This window comes from Anabrus simplex, chromosome 6 (genome assembly GCF_040414725.1).
Source record: "Anabrus simplex isolate iqAnaSimp1 chromosome 6, ASM4041472v1, whole genome shotgun sequence".
Classification (NCBI taxonomy): Eukaryota; Metazoa; Arthropoda; class Insecta; order Orthoptera; family Tettigoniidae; genus Anabrus; species Anabrus simplex.
In genome coordinates this window covers 109,567,607-109,590,252 of record NC_090270.1, presented here as the reverse complement: position 1 = coordinate 109,590,252, position 22,646 = coordinate 109,567,607, and the positions used below count along the sequence as shown (strand labels likewise).

The following is a 22,646-nucleotide window of genomic DNA, read 5'->3' as shown; positions in this document are numbered from 1 at the left end:
AATTTAACAGCAAAAGGACAAGATTATTCAACAAGCACCAAGAGCGAAACAGCAAGAGTGAAAAATTCTTCAAAAACTCTTAGAAACTTTCATTTGTTCAGAAACTTAATATGATACAGCTGACTGATTCACTCATTCATTTGTTTGTTCAATCAATGAATGAAATGGCGTATTGGCTTTTAGTGCCGGGAGTGTCCGAGGACAAGTCGGCTCCCCGGGTGCAGGTCTTTTGATTTGACTCCTGTAGGTGACCTGCGCGTTGTGATGAGGATGAAATAATGATGAAGACGACGTATACACCCAGCCCCCATGCCAGCGAAATTAACCAATGATGGTTAAAATTCCCGAACCTGCCGGGAATCAAACCCGGGACCCCTGTGACCAAAGGCCAGCACGCTAACCATTTAGCTTTGGAGTCAATCAATCAATCAATCAATCAATCAATCAATCAATCAATCAATCAATCAATCAATCAATCAATCATTTTTACAATGTGCTTTACATCTCACCGACACAGATAGGTCTTATGGCGACAATGGGATAGGAAAGGCCTAGGGGTGAGAAGGAAGCGGCTGTGGCCTTAATTAAGGTACGGCCCCAGCATTTGACTGGTGTGAAAATGGGGAACCACGGAAAACCATCTTCAGGGCTGCCGGCAGTGGGGTTCGAATCCACTATCTCCTGGATGCAAAATCAATCAATAAATCAATTTATTACATTAACATAAATGGACTGTCTATCAGCCAAAATAATAACTAGCTTTTACTCATAGCTTTGCATGCGTGAAAACTGTTTATATGCCCATTCACAGAATTGATGAACACTGGAAATTATATAAAATTGTAGGAATGGTAGAACATGTAGACACACAGACTTTCAATTGTTGCAATATAGTCACAATGCTTCTGTATATCACCAGACTGAGTGGCTCAGATGAAAGAAGTTGCCCACGTTAGCGACTTTGATACCGGCTCAGCCAGATGCTATTTGAAGGCACTCAAATATTCTAAACTTGTGTTGGCAGATTTTACTGACAAGTAAAAGAATTCCTGTGGGACAAAATTCTGGCAGCCTGGCATCTATAAAGAGGTTAGCTGGACACAAATTTTGAGGGATTGCTCCATTTTTATTTAAACTGCTTGTACCCCAAGTAAGGTAGCATAATTATACAGGTATCACATAAATGGTTGAGCAAGTTGAAGGGGCATGAAACTCCTCTGCAAAGGAAAGACACTTCGTTTCAAAATTCTATAAGGTTTAGTTTTGAAAATATAGCCCTTTGAAACTGTGATGAAAGAGAAGAGCCCGTAACACTTGTGATGGCACATTGTAGGAAGTGATTTGGCAGGTGTTCAGCCAGGTAGCGGTTCCGCCTGCCTCGCTTATCGCGTTGCAAATAGCAGAGGATACCAGCACGGCTGCATGTAGGTAATATGCAATGTTGCCGAATTAATTATTTGTTCTCAAACTGCACTCAATGGTCTAAAAGAACTACATTATCATCCCTTCACAACCAGCATTCTCCCGCGCTTGACTTGCTCTACTTTTAATGGACATACTATATATAGCCTATAATAATATGGAAGAAATAAGCTTTCTAATGGTGAAAGAACTACTGAAATTAGTCAAGTGGTTCTCGATATTACCTTCTGCATATAAACAAATACACAAACTTTCTCTCTTTATAATAATAATAATAATAATAATAATAATAATAATAATAATAATAATAATAATAATAATAATAATAATAATAATAATAATAATAATAATAATAATAATAGTTTTACTAGAGGACCTGTGCTGCTTTGCAGCACTCTGTATAAATAGGTCAGAAAACTCGTCATGATATGCCTGTTGTAGTCATATTGTTTTCCCTGCCCTTTTCAATGGTTTTAGGAACATCTAAAAAGAAGCATGTTACGGTTATGCTGCAGTTCGTAGTCAGAATTCATCCATTCTGACATCATCATGCTGTCTGTTTGGTAAAAATCTCTATACTGTATATAAAATAACATGTCCTGACTGATTCATCATCGCAGAGCCAAAACTACTGGACATTAAGAAATGTTGGGGTTACATTTATATTAGAGTGTAGGTGCTCACTACGGGAGGATTTTTGGATATTCCATTGCTAAGGGCGTGAAAAGGGGGACTCCATTCAAAATAAAGAAACGTGTATTTTTTGTTTTCTGAAAATCCCATAAGGGGGGGGGGGGGTGTGTGTGAAAAAGGTGAAAAATGGGTTGAATACCTTTTATGAGGATACTTATATCTCCAAAACTGAAAAGGTTACAAACATGAAAATTGGTATTTGGAATCTCCTTTAAAAATAAAGAAACACGTATTTTTTTCTTTTTGGAAAATCCAATTAATGGGGGGTGAACAGGAATGACAAAGGGGGTGAATTTTTAGAAAGACTATATCTATAGCATATCTTAGAAACATAACATATTACAGACGTAAAAACTTGTATTTTAAATCTCCTGTAAAAGTAAAGAAAATTTGTTTTTGGAAAATCCACCTAAGGGGAACTAAAAAATTTTTAGAATGAACATATCTACAGTATATCTCAAAATACTTAACATGTTACAGAAGTGAAAATTAGTATTTTAATCTCTTTCAAAAATAAAGAAACATGTACATTTTTGTTTTTGGGAAAACCACTTGTGGAGGGGAGGGGGGAGGGGGAGGGTAGGAAGGGCTATAATAATAATAATAATAATAATAATAATAATAATAATAATAATAATAATAATAATCATAATAATAATAATCATAATAATAATAATACTTGCTTTATGTCCCAGTAATTACTTTTACGGTTTTCGGAGACGCCGAATGCCAGAATTTTGTCCTGCAGGAGTTCTTTTACGTGCCAGTAAATCCACCGACACGAGGGTGACATATTTGAGCACCTTCAAATATCACCGGACTGAACCAGGGACGAACCTGCCAACCTGGGGTCAGAAGGCCAGCGCCTCAACCGTCTGAGCCACTCAGCCCGGATAAAAAGGACTGAAAAAGGGGGTTGAATTTTTTATTAGGATATTGATATCTCAAAAACTGAAGATGTTACAGACATGAAAATTGGTGATTGGAATCTCCTTTAAAAATAAAGAAATGCATATTTTTCGCTTTCAGAAAATCCACTTAAGGGGGTGAAAAAATTGAAAAATTGAATTATTTGTACGAGGATACTTATATGTAATGAAAACTAAAGTTGATACAGATGTGAAAATTGGTATTTGGAATCTCCTTTAATATAAGGAAAAGTGCATTTTGGGGGGAAAATCAACTTGGGGTTAGGGTGGTGAAAAGGAATTGAATTCCTTTTATGACACATATCTAAAAAACTGAAGATGTTACAGTCATGATAATTGGTATTTGGAAGCTCCTTTATAAATAAAGAAACACACATTTTTTTGTTTTCAGAAAATTCACTTAAGGGGAGGGTGAAAGGAAGTGAAAACTTGAATTCTTCTTATGGGGATACTTACATCTCAAAAACTGAATGTTACAGACGTGAAAATTGGTATTTGAAACCTCCTTTATAAATAAAGAAACACACTTTTTTTTTTGGGGGGGGGGGGGGGGGGCATCAACTTAATGGGGGTGAGGTGGAAAAGAAGTTGAATTCTTTTTATGAGGATACTTATATCACAAAAACTAAAGATTTCACAGACGTGAAAACTGGTATTTGGAATCTCCTTTCAAAATAAAGAAACACGTCTTCCTTTGTTTTCGAAAATCCACTTAAGTGATGAAAGAATTGAATAATTAGTTGAATTATTTGTATGAGGATACTTATATCTCTAAAAGCTCAAGATGTTACGGATGTGAAAACTGGTATTTGGAACCTCCTTTAAAAATAAAGAAACATGTATTTTTTGTTTTTGGAAAATCAACCGGGGGGGGGAGGGGGGATGAAAATAAGTAAAGAAAGAGTTGAATTCTGTTTAAGAGGATACTTATATCTCAGAAACTGAAGATGTTACAAATGTGAAAGTTGATATTTTGAATCTCCTTTAAAAAAAAAAAAAAAAGAAACCCATTTTTTTTGTTTTTGGAAAGTCCATTTAAGGGGTGGAAAGAAGAGAAGTTGAATTATTATTATGAGGAAACTTGTATCTCAAAAACTGAAGATGTTACAGACGTAAAAGTTGGTATTTTGAATCTCCTTTAAAAATAAAGAGCCATTTTTTGTTTTTGGAAAATCCACTTAGATGAGGGTGAGGGAAGGATTGATAAAGGGGTTGAATTCTTTTTATGGGGATACTTATATCTCAAAAACTAAAGATGTTACAGACATGGAAATACATATTTGGAATCTCCTTTAAAAATAAAGTTTTTTTTTCTTTTTTTCTTTTTGTTTTACTTGAGAGAAGACTGTTTCTCACATGTACAGCTTTATGTTACATGGTCATCTTAGCCCCAAAATGCAATACCACAAATGTAGTTTACAAAGAGTTTCTGGGGTAAATGAAACGCAATTTTTCGGTGAGTTTTTATACTTAGGGATTTTCAGATAATGTCTTAGTACAGTACCGAGGAACGATTACTTTTACCAAATTCTGAAATCCACGCGAGCGAAGCCATGAGTAACTACTAGTCTATCCATATATTCGCATTTTTACCCTGCAGTTCTTGACATAAAGCTCTGTATTTTGTCAAAAAATTGCAGCTCTTCTATATAGAACGATTACTTTGTGAGCTCATAGGTTAGTTTCGAAGGAGCGATTTTTGCCAGGCCATACATGGCCTTCACTCTTTCTATTGTAGCTAGGTTATCCTTTGATAGGTCTTCCCAGATAATGTCTAAGGCGTATGTCATGATGGGATCTGTTTTTACGTAGACTTCTTTCTCTTAGCAGCATGTAAGTTATTAGGAACACTCTGGGAAAGACTAGAGAATCAAAGAGTATCTAGCAGGGAGTAGTATTCTTCCGTGATCAGAGGAAATGTATACTCTCTGGCTTGACAGTTAGTAATCAAGCATGGCTGCATGCAAGGATGAAAATCACACATATCAGAATATTAATGAAAGTGTTAGTCGCCTAGCAATCTGCTAAGTACAGAATGTATTGCAGGTTAGGGTAAGCTTTCGCCTGCAATTATTGGAGTGATTATTTAATGATTTTATTTTATGATTACTCAAAGTTGACTGAACTTAGAAACTTATCAATGCCTCATGATTCACCAGCAGGTAATTCCGGAGAGAATAAAACAAAAATGAAGCAAATCGGTCCACTAGAATGAACGGGCTTGCCACAGCTGTTTTTAGCAAACTCTTTTAATATATAGATGTCCCACTAACTTTTTTAAAGGATACACCAAAGCACCAGGATTTTATCCAGCAGGATTTCTTTTAAGTGTTGGGAAATCTATCAACTCAAGACATGTATATTTGAGCACCTTCAAATACCGCCGAACTGGGCCAGGATCCAAGCCCCAAACTTGGGCTCAGAAGGCCACCATTTCTATTCATCTGAACCATTCATCCCAGCTTTAACCAAGTCAAAATATCTGAAAATTTTAACTTTAATCAAGATTCAAATCCAATCTCCCACTTTCCAGAAGAGTACATTAATTGATTCCTCTGGGATAGTAGACATACAAGAGAATCATCTTCAGCTTTTCCGATAATGAACTGGTTCTATTGTCCAACAATTTATAGTATATAACTGTTCATAAACAGCTATTTCAACACGAAACCAGTGTATTCTAATGTCCAGGCACTTGCACTGATGATGGGCAGTTTGTGATCTCCATTTATTTGAGGCCACCATCTTTTCTCAGAGCCAAAGATCAATATGCAAGTGTAGTATTTCTGTGTCCAGTGCAATGACTGTATGTTATGTCATATGATGTTTAGTGTACAATGATGATGAAGATACAGGGGTGAAACTCTGTCATCACTAGGGCTCGGAAGTTGGAAGACCTATAAATTGCCTAAAAAAGACCTAAAAATATCCAAAAGAAGAACCTAACAACTGGCAAAAAGGACATAAAAGTGTGATCCATATTCATTCATAATGTTTTTAATGATATATTTAATGAAGAAATGCATATTTAAAAATGCAAAATTCTGGTGGTATGCAAAATACTTCTTTCAGACAGTATATATTTTTGGATTAACATAATTTAAAAAGGGAATTCAATGTTTGCTAAAAAAAGTATTTGCAGAATTTAGAATGAAATACTTTTTTTCCAGTTAGAATGAATTCAGCAAACTCGCAATGGACATCCTGGAGAAAGAAATTGAAATTAGTATAATGGAATCATATTTTGCTTAACCACACTAGGGTTACAGAAATTGGAATTTGGAAACCTTACCTCAGTTGGCTTTCCAGTATACCACAATAGTCATCTCCAGGTGTAAAGGATTGTCTGCTTTTAGACAGTACATTGCAAAACATCGAGAAACTTATCTCCACATCAATGGATGTTAAGGGTTCATACACGAAGCAAATGACATCTTATTTTCTGAAAACACTTGCATCAAAATTTTCTCCTTTCAATATTTCACTTATCTTGCACATCATTTGATACCCTGTTTTTTTTTCAAGCACTAGTTTAATTAATTCATTTCATTTTCCCTCTTGTCAGATCTGGTCCAAATATAATATGTATTTACTAGAGAAAATGTTTCAGAGGCAATGGACGAACTAATGATGATTCGAATTGAGGATGGGCAGTAAACGTAGTCGAAAGAAGGCGAAGTTGCAAAAAAAACCATTAAGACCTTAAAAAAGCTAAAAAGAACCAACACGATAAAAATACCATAAAAGGCCAAATAAAACCAACCATTTTCTGGCCTTCAATGACCCAGAATGAACATATATTATGTTCGGCCTCATCTTCAGACTCTTGAGAAAACAAAAAAGGATTTTTCCTCAATTACAGAGCCCTAGTCATTACATAGCCTGTTCAAGGCTTAACATTGCCATCCAGCTGACAATTTGTTTGTTTTTAAGTAACACTGTCTCAAAGAAGTCTTACGGCAACAATAGGATAGACCAGGGCTAGGACTGGGAAGGAAGCAACCTTGGCCTTAATTAAAGTACAGCTCCAGCATTAACCTGGTATAAAAATGGGAAACCAAGGAAAACCATCTTCAGGACTGCTGAAAGTGGGGTTTGAGCCACCATCTCCTGAATGCAAACTAACAGCTAGACAGCCTAAACTGCACAGCTAATTAGCTTGATTTTGATGGATGAATCACTATCAACAGCATTATATGCCCTCACAACATAACAGCAATGTGGAGAAGTTTAGAATGAATCCAGGCTTTTGACATCCAATCTAGTGACTAGGAATTGTATACCATCACTTTTCCTACCCTGCCGGTCAACATACTGATGATGACATTCTTTTTCCACCAACGGGATTTGTCAGATCATTAAGACTTGATGCCTTGGCCACCGGTAAAAGAGTTGACTTGTCATTCTTTCACAATCAACTATCCCTGTCAGCAACCTGGGGTTTTGGGCATAAGTCCTGAGGAAGTTCATATTTTCAGCTTATTCATTTAAAATAATGATCACCATAAGAGTAAATGCCGGCTGTGTGGTGTAGACTTGCCTGCCTCTTATCTGGAGGCCCTGGGTTTGATTCCCTGCCAGGTCAGGTATTTTTACCTCGATCTGAGGGCTGGTTTGAGGCCCACTCAGCCTGTGTGATTACGACTGAGCAGCTATCTGATAGTGATATAGCGGGCCCAGTCTAGAAAGCCAAGAGTAACAGCCGAAAGCATTCGTCGTGTTGATCACACGACATCTCATAATCTGCAGGCCTTCGGGTAGAGCAGCAGTCACTTGGTAGGCCATGGCCCTTCAGAACTGTTATGCCATGGGGTGTGGTTTGGTTTTTAAAAGTACATAATATAATCTATAGCCATTTCTAAGTCACCAAAATTTATACTGAAGACAAATTAATCCTTCTTTATTACTGGCAGCATCTAAAGATTGCACTCAGTCATAACTCACCTTCCTCTGGGCTCACAAGATCTAGCAGCACCACAGGAGGAACCGGTTTATTATGTCGGTGAAGTAAATCCTTGAATTCTCGATTTAAGGCATCGCCTCCATCACTGAAGCATGATCTCTGAAAGAAAGGACGCACATATATAACAGCAAAATAAATCATCTAATGAATAACATCATAAGTAATGGAAAGAACCAAACAAGTGATAAATGAAGTCAATATATAAAATAGGAATTTGACTAGGTACGTATAACAGAATATACACAATGACAAGTCAGTGTGGAAATAAGGAAGCAATAGAAAAAGGAGAAAAGAACAAATTTGAAAGACCTTTGATAGAAACATGAAAATGCTAAAGGACTTATGAGGGGAGAGCTCATCTATTTGAAAACCGCAGTATATGAATATGATTAGATAATCCTAGTCCTTGTGTCTCTCGATTTCCAGTCTTGTATGTGATTTTCTTCTTATCCGACACTTCCCACATCACATCTAAAGATCTGTCAAAATGGCCTCCAATGAGTGTTGATGCTCGTCATCTTGATGCAGCTGGGAAGCAGAAACAAGCTCACTGGGGAGAGTATCCCTGTTCTTTTGTGTTTTCAAGTTTGCTCTTGTCTCTTCTCTATGTTGCTCCCTCGTCCTGTACTGATCTATCGTTGTGCTTACCCCATAATATGTTCCTTCTTGTGTTCCTATATCTTTACAGGGGTATTCAAAAGTCTGGTACCTTAGAACAACTCTGCTACTAGTGCAGATAATGAAAAATGGAAAGACAGGATGTTGGAAATATTTGGCTATTCATTCTATTAATAGGCTTGCAAACATACTAAAAAATCTGACAATATTCTCAGTCCACCTTAAACTCCTTCGAACCCACCCCCAAAAAAAAATCCTTGAAAGAAAATAAAGCTTAATTACTTTGTGTTTACTGTGTCATGGTAGACGTTGACACACCTGGGATGAGTAAGGCATGATCTGATGCCAGATGGGTCTGTTATATATATGCTTCAGTACCAAATGGCCTACAGCAGTTAGTATGTCTGTGGTGTGGTGCAGTCCTGCATTGTGTGTGTTCTGGGCACATGCTAGGGTCACCAATTAAATAGCCAGCAAACAAAACAGTTCAGGAGAAGGCAGAAATGGTTCTCATCCATGTGACAGGCATGAGCTAATGGGAAGCAGCAGAAGAATACCACAGGTGGCCTTTAGATGAGCCTAAGCCACAACACTCCACTACTGGACATTTCAAGTCACGGGTTGCATTCAGCACTGTCTCTTACAGTAGCAGAGAGTCTATATCAGTTGATGTACAAGTGAAGCTGATATAGTTGGTTCAACACAGTCAATCTTCCATGTCCAGGATACTATTCTTTAATCATTTCCAACCCTAGTGCATGCAGTTGCTCAATAACTTTATGGTAATGACACTGATAGATGGGTGGAGTTCTGAGAGTGGTTAGGACAAAGGTAACCATACCAGGAGAACCTTGAAGCAGATATTCTGTTAAGCAATGAGGCCTGTTTCCATCAGAACGGGACAGTGAGCAGACATAATGTTGTGTATTTTGTAGCTGTAGAGGTACACCATCAGATGGGTCCAGGGTTAAATGTGTAGTATACACTAGGATGATCTCATTGGCACTATATTTCTGAATGACAGCTTCACTGCTGAAAGATACAAACATTATTGTGAAGTTACCCTAAGGCCCTATTAGGATCTGCCCCTGGAACAAAAGTGTAGGTTTTTCTTCCAATGGGATGGAGCAAACCTACACTTCAAACATACAGTCAACCAGTGGCTGGATGAGGAGGTTCCTAGATGATGGATTGTTCGATGGGGTCCAGTGGAAAGGCCACCTAGATTGCTAGATCTGATGCCACTAGACTACTACCTCTTGGGGCACCTCAACTCTACAGTGTACACCAACAGGCTCCAAACACTATTGGTACTGTAGGATAATACCGGTAGAGCCTGAGTAGAAATAACATCTGCAATGTTAAGGAATATGCGCCACAGTTTTTCTTCATAGAGTTCAGATGTGTCATCTGAAGGGTGAAAGTCAATTTGAATACCTTCTCCATTAATGTGCATGTGATTATGGGGCATGGCAGGAACAGTGATAAACATGTATCAGTTTTTCATTGTACACATGCCCATAAATGGTACGGTTTCATGACATTCTTTACTTTTCTCTGAGATGGATGTCAGTGACAGCGATGTAGAGAGTCTCATTTGTGCGTGTTTTCAAGCACGTTAGAGTAGAATAAATAACCATAATTTTTCCAACAACTTTCCCCAATTTTCAACATCTGCACTTGCAGCAGAGTTGTTCTATGGTGTTGGACGTTTGAATCACCCTGCATAATAAATAACATTAGTTCATTTAATTTGATCATTTTGATCTCTAAATCAATAATTATTTCTGAGATATTTGCTGTCTCGCTGATGTCTTTGATATGAGTTATAGTCATGAGTCTGTTTTAAAGAGTCACCTATTCCCCTATTCTGCCATTTTTTAAAATAATATACAAATCTCAATTTGTTATTGCTTCAATAGTCTAGATCATATAAGATGTACACTTAATCGCACAAAAATTGGCCAGCAAAGAAATAATTTTATACATTCTCAAAACATGAAGATATTTGTAAACTGTGGACAGCTAGTGGCCAAAAAAAATGATACTTGGAATCCCACCACTTGCACAATATGTTCATCTTATTTCAAAGGACAGGATTTTGAAAAACATACTCATCTGTGACAGCCAATTTTTGTGTGGTTGAGTGTACATGAATAATGGAAAGAAACAAATAAGATATGCATCTTTTCTGTCTCTTCCCTCTTCCAGTCTTTATCTTTAGCATTCTTCTTATCCTACGAACTATACATGATTGAAGATCTGTTACAATGGCACCTAAATGAGTGTTGAAGCTGGGAAACACGAATGTACTGTACAGAAATTAATGTAGAAAAACCGAGATTGATGAGCAAACAGCCAATCTACCTGAAGATATGGAGATTATACTTGTTCTTTAGTATTTCCATGTTGAGGTAAAAAGTTATTGCAATCTTATTTAGAGCTGATATTACTGTCCTTTTTCAACACTTCCAATTACAATAATCATTGTCTAAAGTAAGCTTACCCTGTGAGTAAATTAATTAGAATATTTGTACTAAGCTACACTGGGTAAACTGAAGTAGAATTCAACAGTAAATATATCCTTGAAATGGTGGACAATAAGTTTCTTTCTACACTATATCTATATCCAATATTCGTTACCACATTATCAAGCTCCACGCTCTCAGAGTTGTGAGTCTGAAAATACTCCATAGCTGCCTGCAGTTTGTCCATAGCTTTGAGGAAAGTTTCAAGCCCTGAGTCTCCATTTGCGTTGAGCCCAGGGCCAGCCCGAATCACCGGTTCCACTTCCTGACTTACACCATAGAAACCAATCACATGATCTAAAGCCTTTAAAGTGCGTTCAATATCTATAAAATATTAAGGAAATCTTAACAAAATATCAAATTTTGGGCTCAGGTTTATATTACCTGAAACTCTGGAAATTAGCAATGCAATTATGGCTGTCTAATTAAAATGCGACATTAAAAATTCAGAAATACGATGCTTAACTTAGAAAACCAGCAGCAAAATGGTTACATTCCTGACATTCTTTTGTCCTTTCTAGTTTGACAATTTGCCCATTACTTTCAAACTTAATTTAACCATAAAATATTTCTAAGGAAAGGGAATCCAAAATAATCAAGCAAAAACAAAATCACTTGAGATTATCAGCACAAAATATGTCAATAATACTTGTAGAATGGCTAAAACTATTACAACATGACCAAAAATATGCTTTTATAATTTGTTTGCTCAAATATGACTCAATGATAAATAGTAACAAATAAAATAAGTAAAATATACATTTTTATAACAAATAAAATCTGTGTAATCAAGTAAACAAATGCTATAAACATGTTTAACTTAGGTTTGTAAAAAGAGGCCAAGATAAAAATAAAGTATAAGTTGTATAACACATTAGTTATACACAACAACTGACCTAACATCATAAATGACCGGGCGAGTTGGCCGTGCGTGTAGAGGCGCGCGGCTGTGAAGCTTGCATCCGGGAGATAGTAGGTTCGAATCCCACTATCGGCAGCCCTGAAAATGGTTTTCTGTGGTTTCCCATTTTCACACCAGGCAAATGCTGGGGCTGTATCTTAATTAAGGCCACGGCCGCTTCCTTCCAACTCCTAGGCCTTTCCTATCCCATCGTCGCCATAAGACCTATCTGTGTTGGTGCGACGTAAAGCCACTAGCAAAAAAAAAAAACCATCATAAATGCTATGATACGTGATGAGAGAAGCACAATGTCAATTTGAGTTATTTGATCCTAAAGTGATAGCAATAATTCTCAACCCTAAATAATAGTCGCAGTAATAATAATAATAATAATAATAATAATAATAATAATAATAATAATAATAATAATAATAATAATAATAATAACATACATACATAATCATCATAGACTGTTATGACTTTCAGCATTCAGTCTGCAAGCCTCTGTGAATTTACTAAACGTCGCCACAATCCTCGATTTGCAACTAGTGTTGTGGCCTCATTTAGTTCTATACCTCTTATCTTTAAATCGTTAGAAACTGAGTCTAACCATCGTCGTCTTGGTCTACCTCTACTTCTCTTACCCTCCATAACAGAGTCCATTATTCTCCTAGATAACCTATCCTCCTCCATTCGCCTCACATAATAATAATAATAATAATAATAATAATAATAATAATAATAATAATAATAATAATAATAATAATAATAATGTTATTGATTTTATGTCCCACCACTTGCTTTTACGTCCCCCCCCCCCCCAGGATTTTTTTTTTTTTACGTGCCATTAAATCTTATGACATGAGGCTGGCATATTTCAAATACCATTGAACTGAGTTGGGGTCAAACCTGCCAACTTGAGCTCAAAAGGCCAGCACACTACCACAAACTACTCACCCAGCTTGAAATTACTAAAAGCAGGTCTTACTATCATCTGCCAGCTCTGACTAATTTAGGAAGAATATGGCTGTGGCCTTTAAAGAATGTACCGTTCTAGCATTTGCCTGGAGGTGAAATGGAAAACCACAGAAAATCATCTCAAGAATGGCCAACAATGGGATTCAAACCACGGCATCTCCAGAGTCGGCTTTAGTAGCCATGGCCCTACCACTGAGCTAATCAGCTCAGCTGCTGAAAATAATGATTAATCATCTCCACCTGTAAATGATATCTTGATTTATAGATTAATTCTGTTATTTTCATAATATTTAATACATTTATAACTGTGTGCATTCTAATGCCATGGAAAGTTATATAAGCTATTTAATTAGGCCTGTATTAGGCTGCATTCACAACGATGATACAAAAAATCTGTATTACTTTATTTGATCGACAGATCATTCAAAAACATCTATTTCACTAAACTCGCCATTGGATTTAATTTAAAATTTCTCGTTTTTTTTTTTTTTTTTTTTTTTTTGCTGATGGCTTTACGTCGCACCGACACAGATAGGTCTTATGGCGACGATGGGATAGGAAAGGCCTCGAAGTTGGAAGGAAGCGGCTGTGGCCTTAATAAAGGTGCAGCCCCAGCATTTGCCTGGTGTGAAAATGGGAAACCATGGAAAACCATCTTCAGGGCTGCCAACAGTGGGATTCGAACCCACTATCTCCCGGATGCAAGCTCACAGCCACACGCCCCTAACCGCACGGCCAACTTGCCCGGTTTTCGCATCCCTAAACCTCATGCGCTCCTAGGATCTACCCAATTATAAAAGATATAGCGAGTAAGGCAACTATTTATGGCTGGGTGATGGATCAACAGCAGTGGCAATGACAGCTCCATCTCTCCTATATATAAAACAATTCTAAATTTCAAAATAATGTGATGGGACAGTGCTCCAGTTATATGCTAGGAAGAATCAGAAGCTGGTTATCAATGCAAAGTTAATAATTCCATATGATTTCAGTTGCAAAACAAAATTGGATTAAGGACCAACACAACTATACTGGTCTGGAAGTAATTTGGAGTCAAGAAAAGGAATTGGCTTTATACTTCACAAGGATATAGGGTGAAAGAATAATTATAGTGTCAATAAAATGGAATGAAGACAAATATAATACAATCCACGCCTACGTTGCACACTCAGGATGTATAAATGAAAAAGAAGAAGCCTTCAGGATACTTGAAAGAAAATATGGATTGTGAAAATTTTATAAAAATGGGAGATTGTAATGCTCAGGCTGGATCAGACAGACTGGGCTATGAATCCTCCCTGGGTCCTCATAGAATGGGGAATAGGATGGAAGAGGATGAATATAATCTAGATCTGTGCATGAGAAACAATATGGTTGTAGCACTTGGCAAGAAAGGGGACTTGCACAAGATCACCACAAGATATAGTTGAGATGATAAATATGGAAGTGTGATTGATTACATACTCGCCGAACAAGAAGTTTGGAAGGTCATAAGCAATGTCAAGGTAAGTAATCCCTAGTGAAATTCTGGATGGAGACCACAGGCTGTGGGTTGCAGATATCACAAAGAGAAGACCTCCTAAAATCCACAAGAAAAGAACACCAAAATTAAAAACTTGGAATCCCATTTTCCCATTTTCACACCACGCAAATGCTGGGGCTGTACCATAATTAAGGCCACGGCCGCTTCCTTCCAACTCCTAGGCCTTTCCTATCCCATCGTCGCCATAAGACCTATCTGTGTCGGTGCGACGTAAAGCCCCTAGCAAAAAAACTTGGAGACTTCCTGAAACAAGGGTGAAGGAAATGTTTTGAGAGAATGTTCGGAAGACGTTACCAAAAGAAGATCTGAGATCTGCTAATGAGGAATGGGATAACCTGAGAAGAGCATTGATGAAGGCAGTTGAGAAACTATGTGGACAACACAGTTGCTCTAAAAGTTAGAAATGGTGCAAGAAGAGTTTTGTGCCGTGCCAGAGGGCGAGAAAATCCAAGTGAAATTGAGGATTATCTATCATTTTACAGAGAAAAAAGATTACAGATCAAAAGAATAGCCAACGCTGAGAAACGAAATACAATGATCTTGTAAATAGAATAGGATATGCCAAACACAAGAAGCTCCTGTATAGCATTATTAAAAGAAGAAATAATACAGTACCATCAGCATGGTAGAGCTTCCAAATGGAGTGGTAACTACAAACGAACATGAAATATTACAGGAGTTTGGTAGATATTCCAATCTGTAATTCAACTGATGACCCATAAGATGCCTCTCCAAACCCTATAAACAATAATGTAGAAAGTAGAATGTAGAAAAATACCATTATTTATTAATTGATGATTGCTGTATGATGGCATTTATATTTGATGCCATTTAGGTTCCGTGCAAGCCAATTATGACATGATTTTACTCTACCAAATGGCAGATAACCAGTACTCTTTTGTACAAGAAATAGGCAATAGAATCCGATCTGCTTCAAAATTCTACCACTCCGTTCGTCAACTACTTTGGGGTGACTCATTTCCCCAAGCTTCCAAGCTCACACTGTACAAAACATACCTTGAACCAATTCTAAGATATGGACTGAAATCATCATCAACATCAACATTTACTACACCTGCAAAAATTTGCCTACGAGCCAATGAAATGAAATTCCTTTGTTCCTGTCTCCAAAAGACAAGGAGAGAGAAACTAAGGAGTGAAAATATCTGGTAAGAGCTCGGATTGGACAAGAATCTGTCGCATACCTTAGAATTAAGCATATTACGATGGTACGGACATATGAGAAGGATGGCTCCATTAAAGACCCCAAGAAAGAAATATTGTTAGTATGACACCCAGAGAGAGAGAGAGAGAGAGAGGCCTCGTGATGGTTGCGAAAAGCAAAAGACCTTGAAAAACGTGAGCTGTGGATGGGCAGGATGAACTGGAAGAGGCTTGTGAACACCTGCACCCATGCACCCAGCTTCCTGGAGTGGAGAATTATTAGTGGGGGGTGTTGATGATCTAAAAAAAAAAAATCACTGGAAATGATCAACAAAGTGCCTTTAAATTTATGCGGAAATGCTATAAAATAATTTTAAAATAACTTAATATTTAGCCACACTGATTTCTAGTGACTGTATCAATGGGTTTTACATTAGTAATATATCCCAGTTCTGTTCACTGTGTAACTCTTGTTTTTACAGAAATAATTATCTGCTCATTTATTTGGAAGTGTATATAAATATGGATATTAATGATTTGCTGGATATCCTAGAGGAACCTGGGACACTTGTTCTTTGCACTCGTTACAGCTTTCAGATGTTTTTCTCATTTAATGTGCTGCTGTACAATGAACTTCCATTCCTCACTCACTTTAACACTGCACAATGTACAAAATAAAAATAGAACATGTCCATCTGTTGTAAACATATCTTTTTCCACACTCATTCACTAGCTGAATTATTATTATGATGATGATGCTTGTTGTTTAAAGGGGCCTAACAAAACTAGCTGAATTAAAAATATATTTGAGTTGGTTTCACTTTTGGCATTTTTCTTGCACAGAATTACTTGAGAGGAAAGTTATATAACTCATTTCCATTTGTTTTTGGCCTTGAGGTAAGCACGGGCGAATGACTGGCTGTAGGGCTGGATGTGAAGGCTGGTGTGTACCTTGTACTTATGATTATGATGATGATTTTATTATTATTATTATTATTATTATTATTATTATTATTAACAAAACTGAGCAGTAGGTAACAAAGAATTTTGAAAAATACCATTATTTATTAATTGATGATTGCTGTATGAAGGCATTTATAGTTGATGCCATTTAGGTTCCGTGCATGCCAATTATGACATGATTTTACTCTACCAAATGGCAGATAACCAGTACTCTTTTGAGTAACCTGCCTGGTTACATTGAAGGTTTCACCAGATGATCTTTTACATATGGACACCGTACGACATGGAGTCTTAAATGAACTTTTCTTCCTTCTTCAAAAATCCAACTACCTCAGCCGAGTTTGAATGCACAATCTTGGGATACAGAAACGGACATTTTTTTTTTTTTTTTTTTTTTTTTTTTGCTAGTTGCTTTACGTCGCACAGACACAGATAGGTCTTATGGCGACGATGGGACAGGGAAGGACTAGGAGTGGGAAGGAAGCAGCCGTGGCCTTAATTAAGGTACAGCCCCAAAATTTGCTTGGTGTGAAAATGGGAAACCACGGAAAACCATCTTCAGGGCTGCCGACAGTGGGGTTCGAACCTACTATCTCCCGAATACTGGATACTGGCCGCATTTAAGCGACTGCAGCCATCGAGCTCGGTGAGACCAACATTCTAACACTGTTCCATAGAGAGAACTGGATTCTGAATATTCCTAATAATGAACGTATATTTTGACAAATGTTTCATTCATGAAAGTCTTTGGAAACGTACCTATTACAAGGTAGGTAGGGCAGTAAGGAGAAGATGGTAATTATCCATGCTAGTACCAACAATCCAAGGCAAGCAGGAATATGTGTCAACATTGTTGGGGATGTGTGTGGTTATGACACCTTGGAAAAGGTTTAAGGGTGCAGAGAATGTTACCAGTGGGATACTGACCAGGCAGGTGATCGGGGATTTAAATTAGTCTATGGAATGGGTATGCATGAAACTGCGGGGTGATATTTTTAGATCCTAATGGATGGGTACGAGATAGGGATCTGCACTCAGATGGCCTTCACTTGAACAACAATGGTACATATAAGTTTTTTAATATTTTATAAGTTGCTTTACATCGCAATGACACAGATAGGTCTTATGACAACGATGGGACAGGAAAGGGCTTGGAGGGGGACGGAAGCAGCCATGGCCTTAATTAAGCTACAGCATTTGCCTGGTGTAAAAATGGGAAACCACGGAAAACCATCTTCAGGGCTGCCGATAGTGGGGTTCGAACTCACTATCCCCCGAATACTGGATACTGGCCGCACTTAAGCGACTACAGCTATCGAGCTCGGTTGGTTAGGGGTTTGTTTCGAACAATTATAGGGAGGGAAACAGGCTGGACAAGGAAGTGGTGATGAGAGTATAGGGAGTTGGAAGCCCAGTAAGGATGATAAAACAGTATTGTAAAGGAAGGAAAAGAATTAATATAATATTTACCAGATATTGTAACAGGAGTTGAATCATGGCTGAAAATTATATTAAAGATGTAGAAATGTTCTTTTGGAACTGGAGTGTTTATCAGAGACAGGATAGGAATGTTAGGGGATGAGAAACATGAATTTGATGACCAGGGAACAGATTTATATGTACTAATAATTATTGAAATATGTACATATATATTTAGTCATTTTTATTGAAATATGGAATTATATATGGACTTAAAATTACATAATGTTACACTTCTCATTTTAATATATTTGAAGAACACACAATCTTTCATTCTCTGTTACCAAAATAATGGATTACAAAATGTTCTTTTAAGTGCTGGAAAGTGAATCCTCTCCTATTATCTCTAACGACAGATTTATATTGACTGAAACTACGTTCAACATCGGAAGAGGTAATGGGGCATAATTCAACTTCACAATATCTGCTGGGGTTAAATCCAATGTTAATTTTACAATTAAATCTTCACACAGCATTGCAGCAACCTTTGTCATTTCTTCATATCCAGGGTTCTTTGAAAGTACAGTGGCCATCTTCATGTTTGCTACATCTGCAACTTTACCTGTACCACGATTTAGTTGTTCCACAGTTTTATTCACAATTTTACAACTTTCAGAAAGTGAGAGATGCAAGTTTTGGAGCTTTTTCAGTGTTTTTGTGATGCATGAAAAATTATGCTGAATGTAACATAAGTCATTTCTCACCCTTGTATCGCAGACAACTGTTTTCGCGGCTTCATTTGAGGCTGCATGTTCAGAGTCCATGGCATGCAGAACGTTCTTAATACAGTCTATATATTCAACATAATATTCAACCACTTGCAGCCACGTACCCCACCTAGTTAGAATCGACTTAGGCAGCAACGGAATCTCTGGGTACATTTCTTTCCAAAGATGAACTCTTCTGTGGGCTTTGAGAAAAAAACTTTTTTTCATTGAGGAAATCATTGGGGTAACTGCCTCTTACCACTTCTGCCACACGATGAAAGGCATGGGCTACACATGTTAAATGAGTCATCTTAGGATATGCAACACATAATGCTTCTCCGGCTTTCATCATATAAGGTGCGGCATCGCTAATAAAAAGTAACACTTTATTATACTTAACGTCCTGTGGCCAGAGGATGCCCATAGCCTCATTGAACAGTTTTGCTATAGTTTTGTTATCACTCTTTTCTCGAACATCACAGTGTAAGAGAATCCATTTACAATAATCTTTGCTTAAAAAACCAATGATCACATTACCAATTAGCCTGCCTTCTTTGTCTGTTGTCTCATCAATGGAAACCCAAATTGGACCGTCTTTAATCTCTTGCCTTATCTACCGAACAGTTTCATCGTATATGGCTGAACAGTACATTTTTCTGAACGTTGGCTAATCCGGGATGGATCATTTAGTATATTTCTCGAGGAATTCCCTGAAGCACTGATTATTCCGTTTAAAGAGAGGTATGTCAGCAGAGATGAGAGCACGGCAGAGATCGGTGTTGAACTTGGAAGTTACACTGGAAGTTGCTGGTTGTGTCACAACTGTCTCTGCGTGGAATCTCATTGTTTGTTAGCCTGGTGTTTACTGGTTGAAACGTGCTGTTGCACAAGGAACCTTTGAGTAGATGTCACTGTACAATGACACAAATCACAAAATAATATCTTGCTGTCAGTTGATAAACCATCTTCTTTAAATTCTGATATGTAACTTTTCAATTTTAAACTGGTTGACTGAGCTACTTTAGGCATATTGTAACAACGTTAATGTCTTCAATGAATATCAATATACAACTGCACACACTGAACGTACAAGAACATTATGATCCGTCTCACTGCTAATTCAAACTATGAATGACTGGTAGTGAACTAGATGGAGTTATTAAGCAATCAAAGGGAATGCCCGAATTACGAACAAATCCGGAAACCACTAGCACACGGTCGATGAATGAGATTTCCCTAGTTACGAAATTATGGCAAAGACACAGTCGATGTTATGTAATGCAGCTTATCAGTGCTGTAACTGTGATTCAGATAGTCACGGTACTGACCGGCTGATCTTCACCACTTCCGGGCTCAACATCTCTCTTTCTTCGCACTGCTTATCAGCTTATTTTATCAGCCCAGGCGTGGACAGGTGTGATAATGACCTGCACAACAGTTAAAATATTAATTTCTCGAATACAGATTTTTAATTTATTTCTCCATTTTTGAGAGGACTGCTAATTTAATATAATTTAATACTTTTTAGCCGAAATATGGACTATATTGATTTTAATGACGAAGAATATGGAACATATGTGCTAAACTCCAAAATATGGAAAATGAATACTCCATTTTTCAACTCCACACGTCATGATTTGTAAAGACAATGCAAAATATAATTAATTATAGCTTCCTAAAGAGATATGTATTTACATATAAATCTGTTCCCTGTTGATGACTCTGGGGTAGGCTATAAAGACATGGAAGGAGTGATGCTGATACAGAAATATTTGATAAGATAATCAGCTTGTTTTATAATGTTTTGTTTTTACGTCCCATTAACTACTTCTATGGTTTCTGGAGTCACCGAAGTGCCGGAATTTGGCCCCATAGGATTCTCTTACGTGCCAGTAAATCTACACACGAGATTGACGTATATGAGGACCTTCAAATACCACCGGACTGAGCCAGGATCAAACCTGCCACTCAGCCTGGCGATAATCAGCTATGTGGGGAACAACACAGAAAGGAACATTATTGTAGTGGGTGATCGCAATTTACCAAACATTAACTGGGTAGGTAATGCGAATGACAGAAACATAAGTGGTGAGTCACCTCTTACAACAGGCAGGGGATATCGTAGGTGTTATTCTACCACCCCACCCCACAGATGGAGAGAAGAACGGAGGCGGGAAGGATACTGAAACAGATGATGGAGGCTAAGTGACAGAAAGAGAGCAAGGAGACCCAGAGAAAGATGAACAAACTTGAACAAGATCAGTATAAGAAGAAGGAACCTGGAATAGAACAGAATTACAGAAGAAGGACAGAAGGAGAGAGATAGGTGGAAATATACTACCCAAAATGCCCCAACCCGGCTGGAGCTGGATAAGACAAGGGCACAGCCGGGGGAAGAGGGGTGCACTGGGGAATAGAACCCCCCCCCCCACATGGAAATTTTACAAAAAGAAAATAACTTAAACAGAAACCTACAATAAATAATAATAAACTAAAACATACAGAGACATAATTTTAGAACCAACAGATCTATTGAATATATTTTCTAAGAAGCCTCGAAAATTAGATTTTGGATTGTAAACCGAACATACCATTCGCTGTAAAACTGTTGACAATGATCGTATTTTTCTTGGCCTGTATTTTAATGTAAGATTTTGTAGTGTAATGCAATCTGAATATTAACATAATTCATTTATATCAGTGCCCGGCTCCATGGCTAAATTGGTTAGCGTACTGGCCTTTGGTCCAGAGGGCCCCGGATTCGATTCCCGGCCGGGTCGGTGATTTTAACCTTAATTGGTTAATTCCAATGGCCCGGGGGCTGGGTGTGTGTGGCGTTTTCAGCATTAAAATCATCCTAGGTAGGGCCCTCATCTTCACAGACATGCAGGTCGCCTAATAGGCCGTCTACGAGAAAAAGACCCGCACCAGGCCTCTCCGGAGGACATATGCCATTATTATTATTATTATTTATATCAGTGTTCTTATAACGACAAGTCTTGCTTGTGTGCACCACACATGTACAAGCACCTTCATTGTGTTCTATCATCATTCTATAACTATAACCCCACCATCGATCGATCCTCGCTACGCTACTGGAATAAGGGGAAATTATGGCGAATTAGTTTCTACAACCACACAAGTATACAGTCTGCAAGCTAATCTACTTTATAAATAATAATGTTTCTTCAATTACTCTGAGCCATAGGAATTTATAAGGTGACCCTCTAAAATTCTGGAGTGCTCTTTGACATTCAATTATCAATAGATTGGTAACAGGTGTAACAGCCTTTTTTTTTTTAGCAGATGGTCACAAGTCATATTAGAACATCTTACAAAACCTCATTCTCTATGACAAGACCTACAGCTTAAGATTCACAATGAACTTAGTAAAACAAATGGGAAACGACAGATAAAAGAAAATTGTTTTCAAATTTAGAACACTTCATAAACCAAACCATGTAGTATAAAACTTAAAAGGATACTTTCTTGACGTTTCTGCAAGTTTCCTGTTTGATTATACACAGGTAGGATCGTTTCCTCAAGCCGAGCTAAGCGATGTTCGAAAGATGAAAGAATGTTAACCATTCCTTTCGTCAAATTACTGCTTTTGACGGCCCTTTCTTTCAACAAATTTACATTGTTTATTTCCTGAAAAAATCACAAAAGGTTTACATAAGCCAAGAACGTAAATTACAAACAAACAAAAATACAACTCAATCTGAAAGTTATTACAACCAAAATGAAACGTATTTTAA

The 22,646-nt window shown here is 37.4% G+C and overlaps 1 protein-coding gene across 2 annotated transcripts in view; it reads right to left on the bottom strand.

The window, feature by feature from the left end:
- Exo70 (exocyst complex component 7) overlaps positions 1-22,646 on the bottom strand; it is a 127,939-nt gene that overhangs the window by 104,893 nt on the left and 400 nt on the right. For both annotated transcript variants that reach the window (XM_068228326.1, XM_067149878.2), the window contains exons 2-4: positions 22,374-22,539; positions 11,269-11,477; positions 7,989-8,106 (exon numbers count right to left, since the gene is read on the bottom strand). In XM_068228326.1, the coding sequence (XP_068084427.1) occupies positions 7,989-8,106; positions 11,269-11,477; positions 22,374-22,539 (493 nt within the window). The remainder of the gene's footprint in view (positions 1-7,988; positions 8,107-11,268; positions 11,478-22,373; positions 22,540-22,646) is intronic.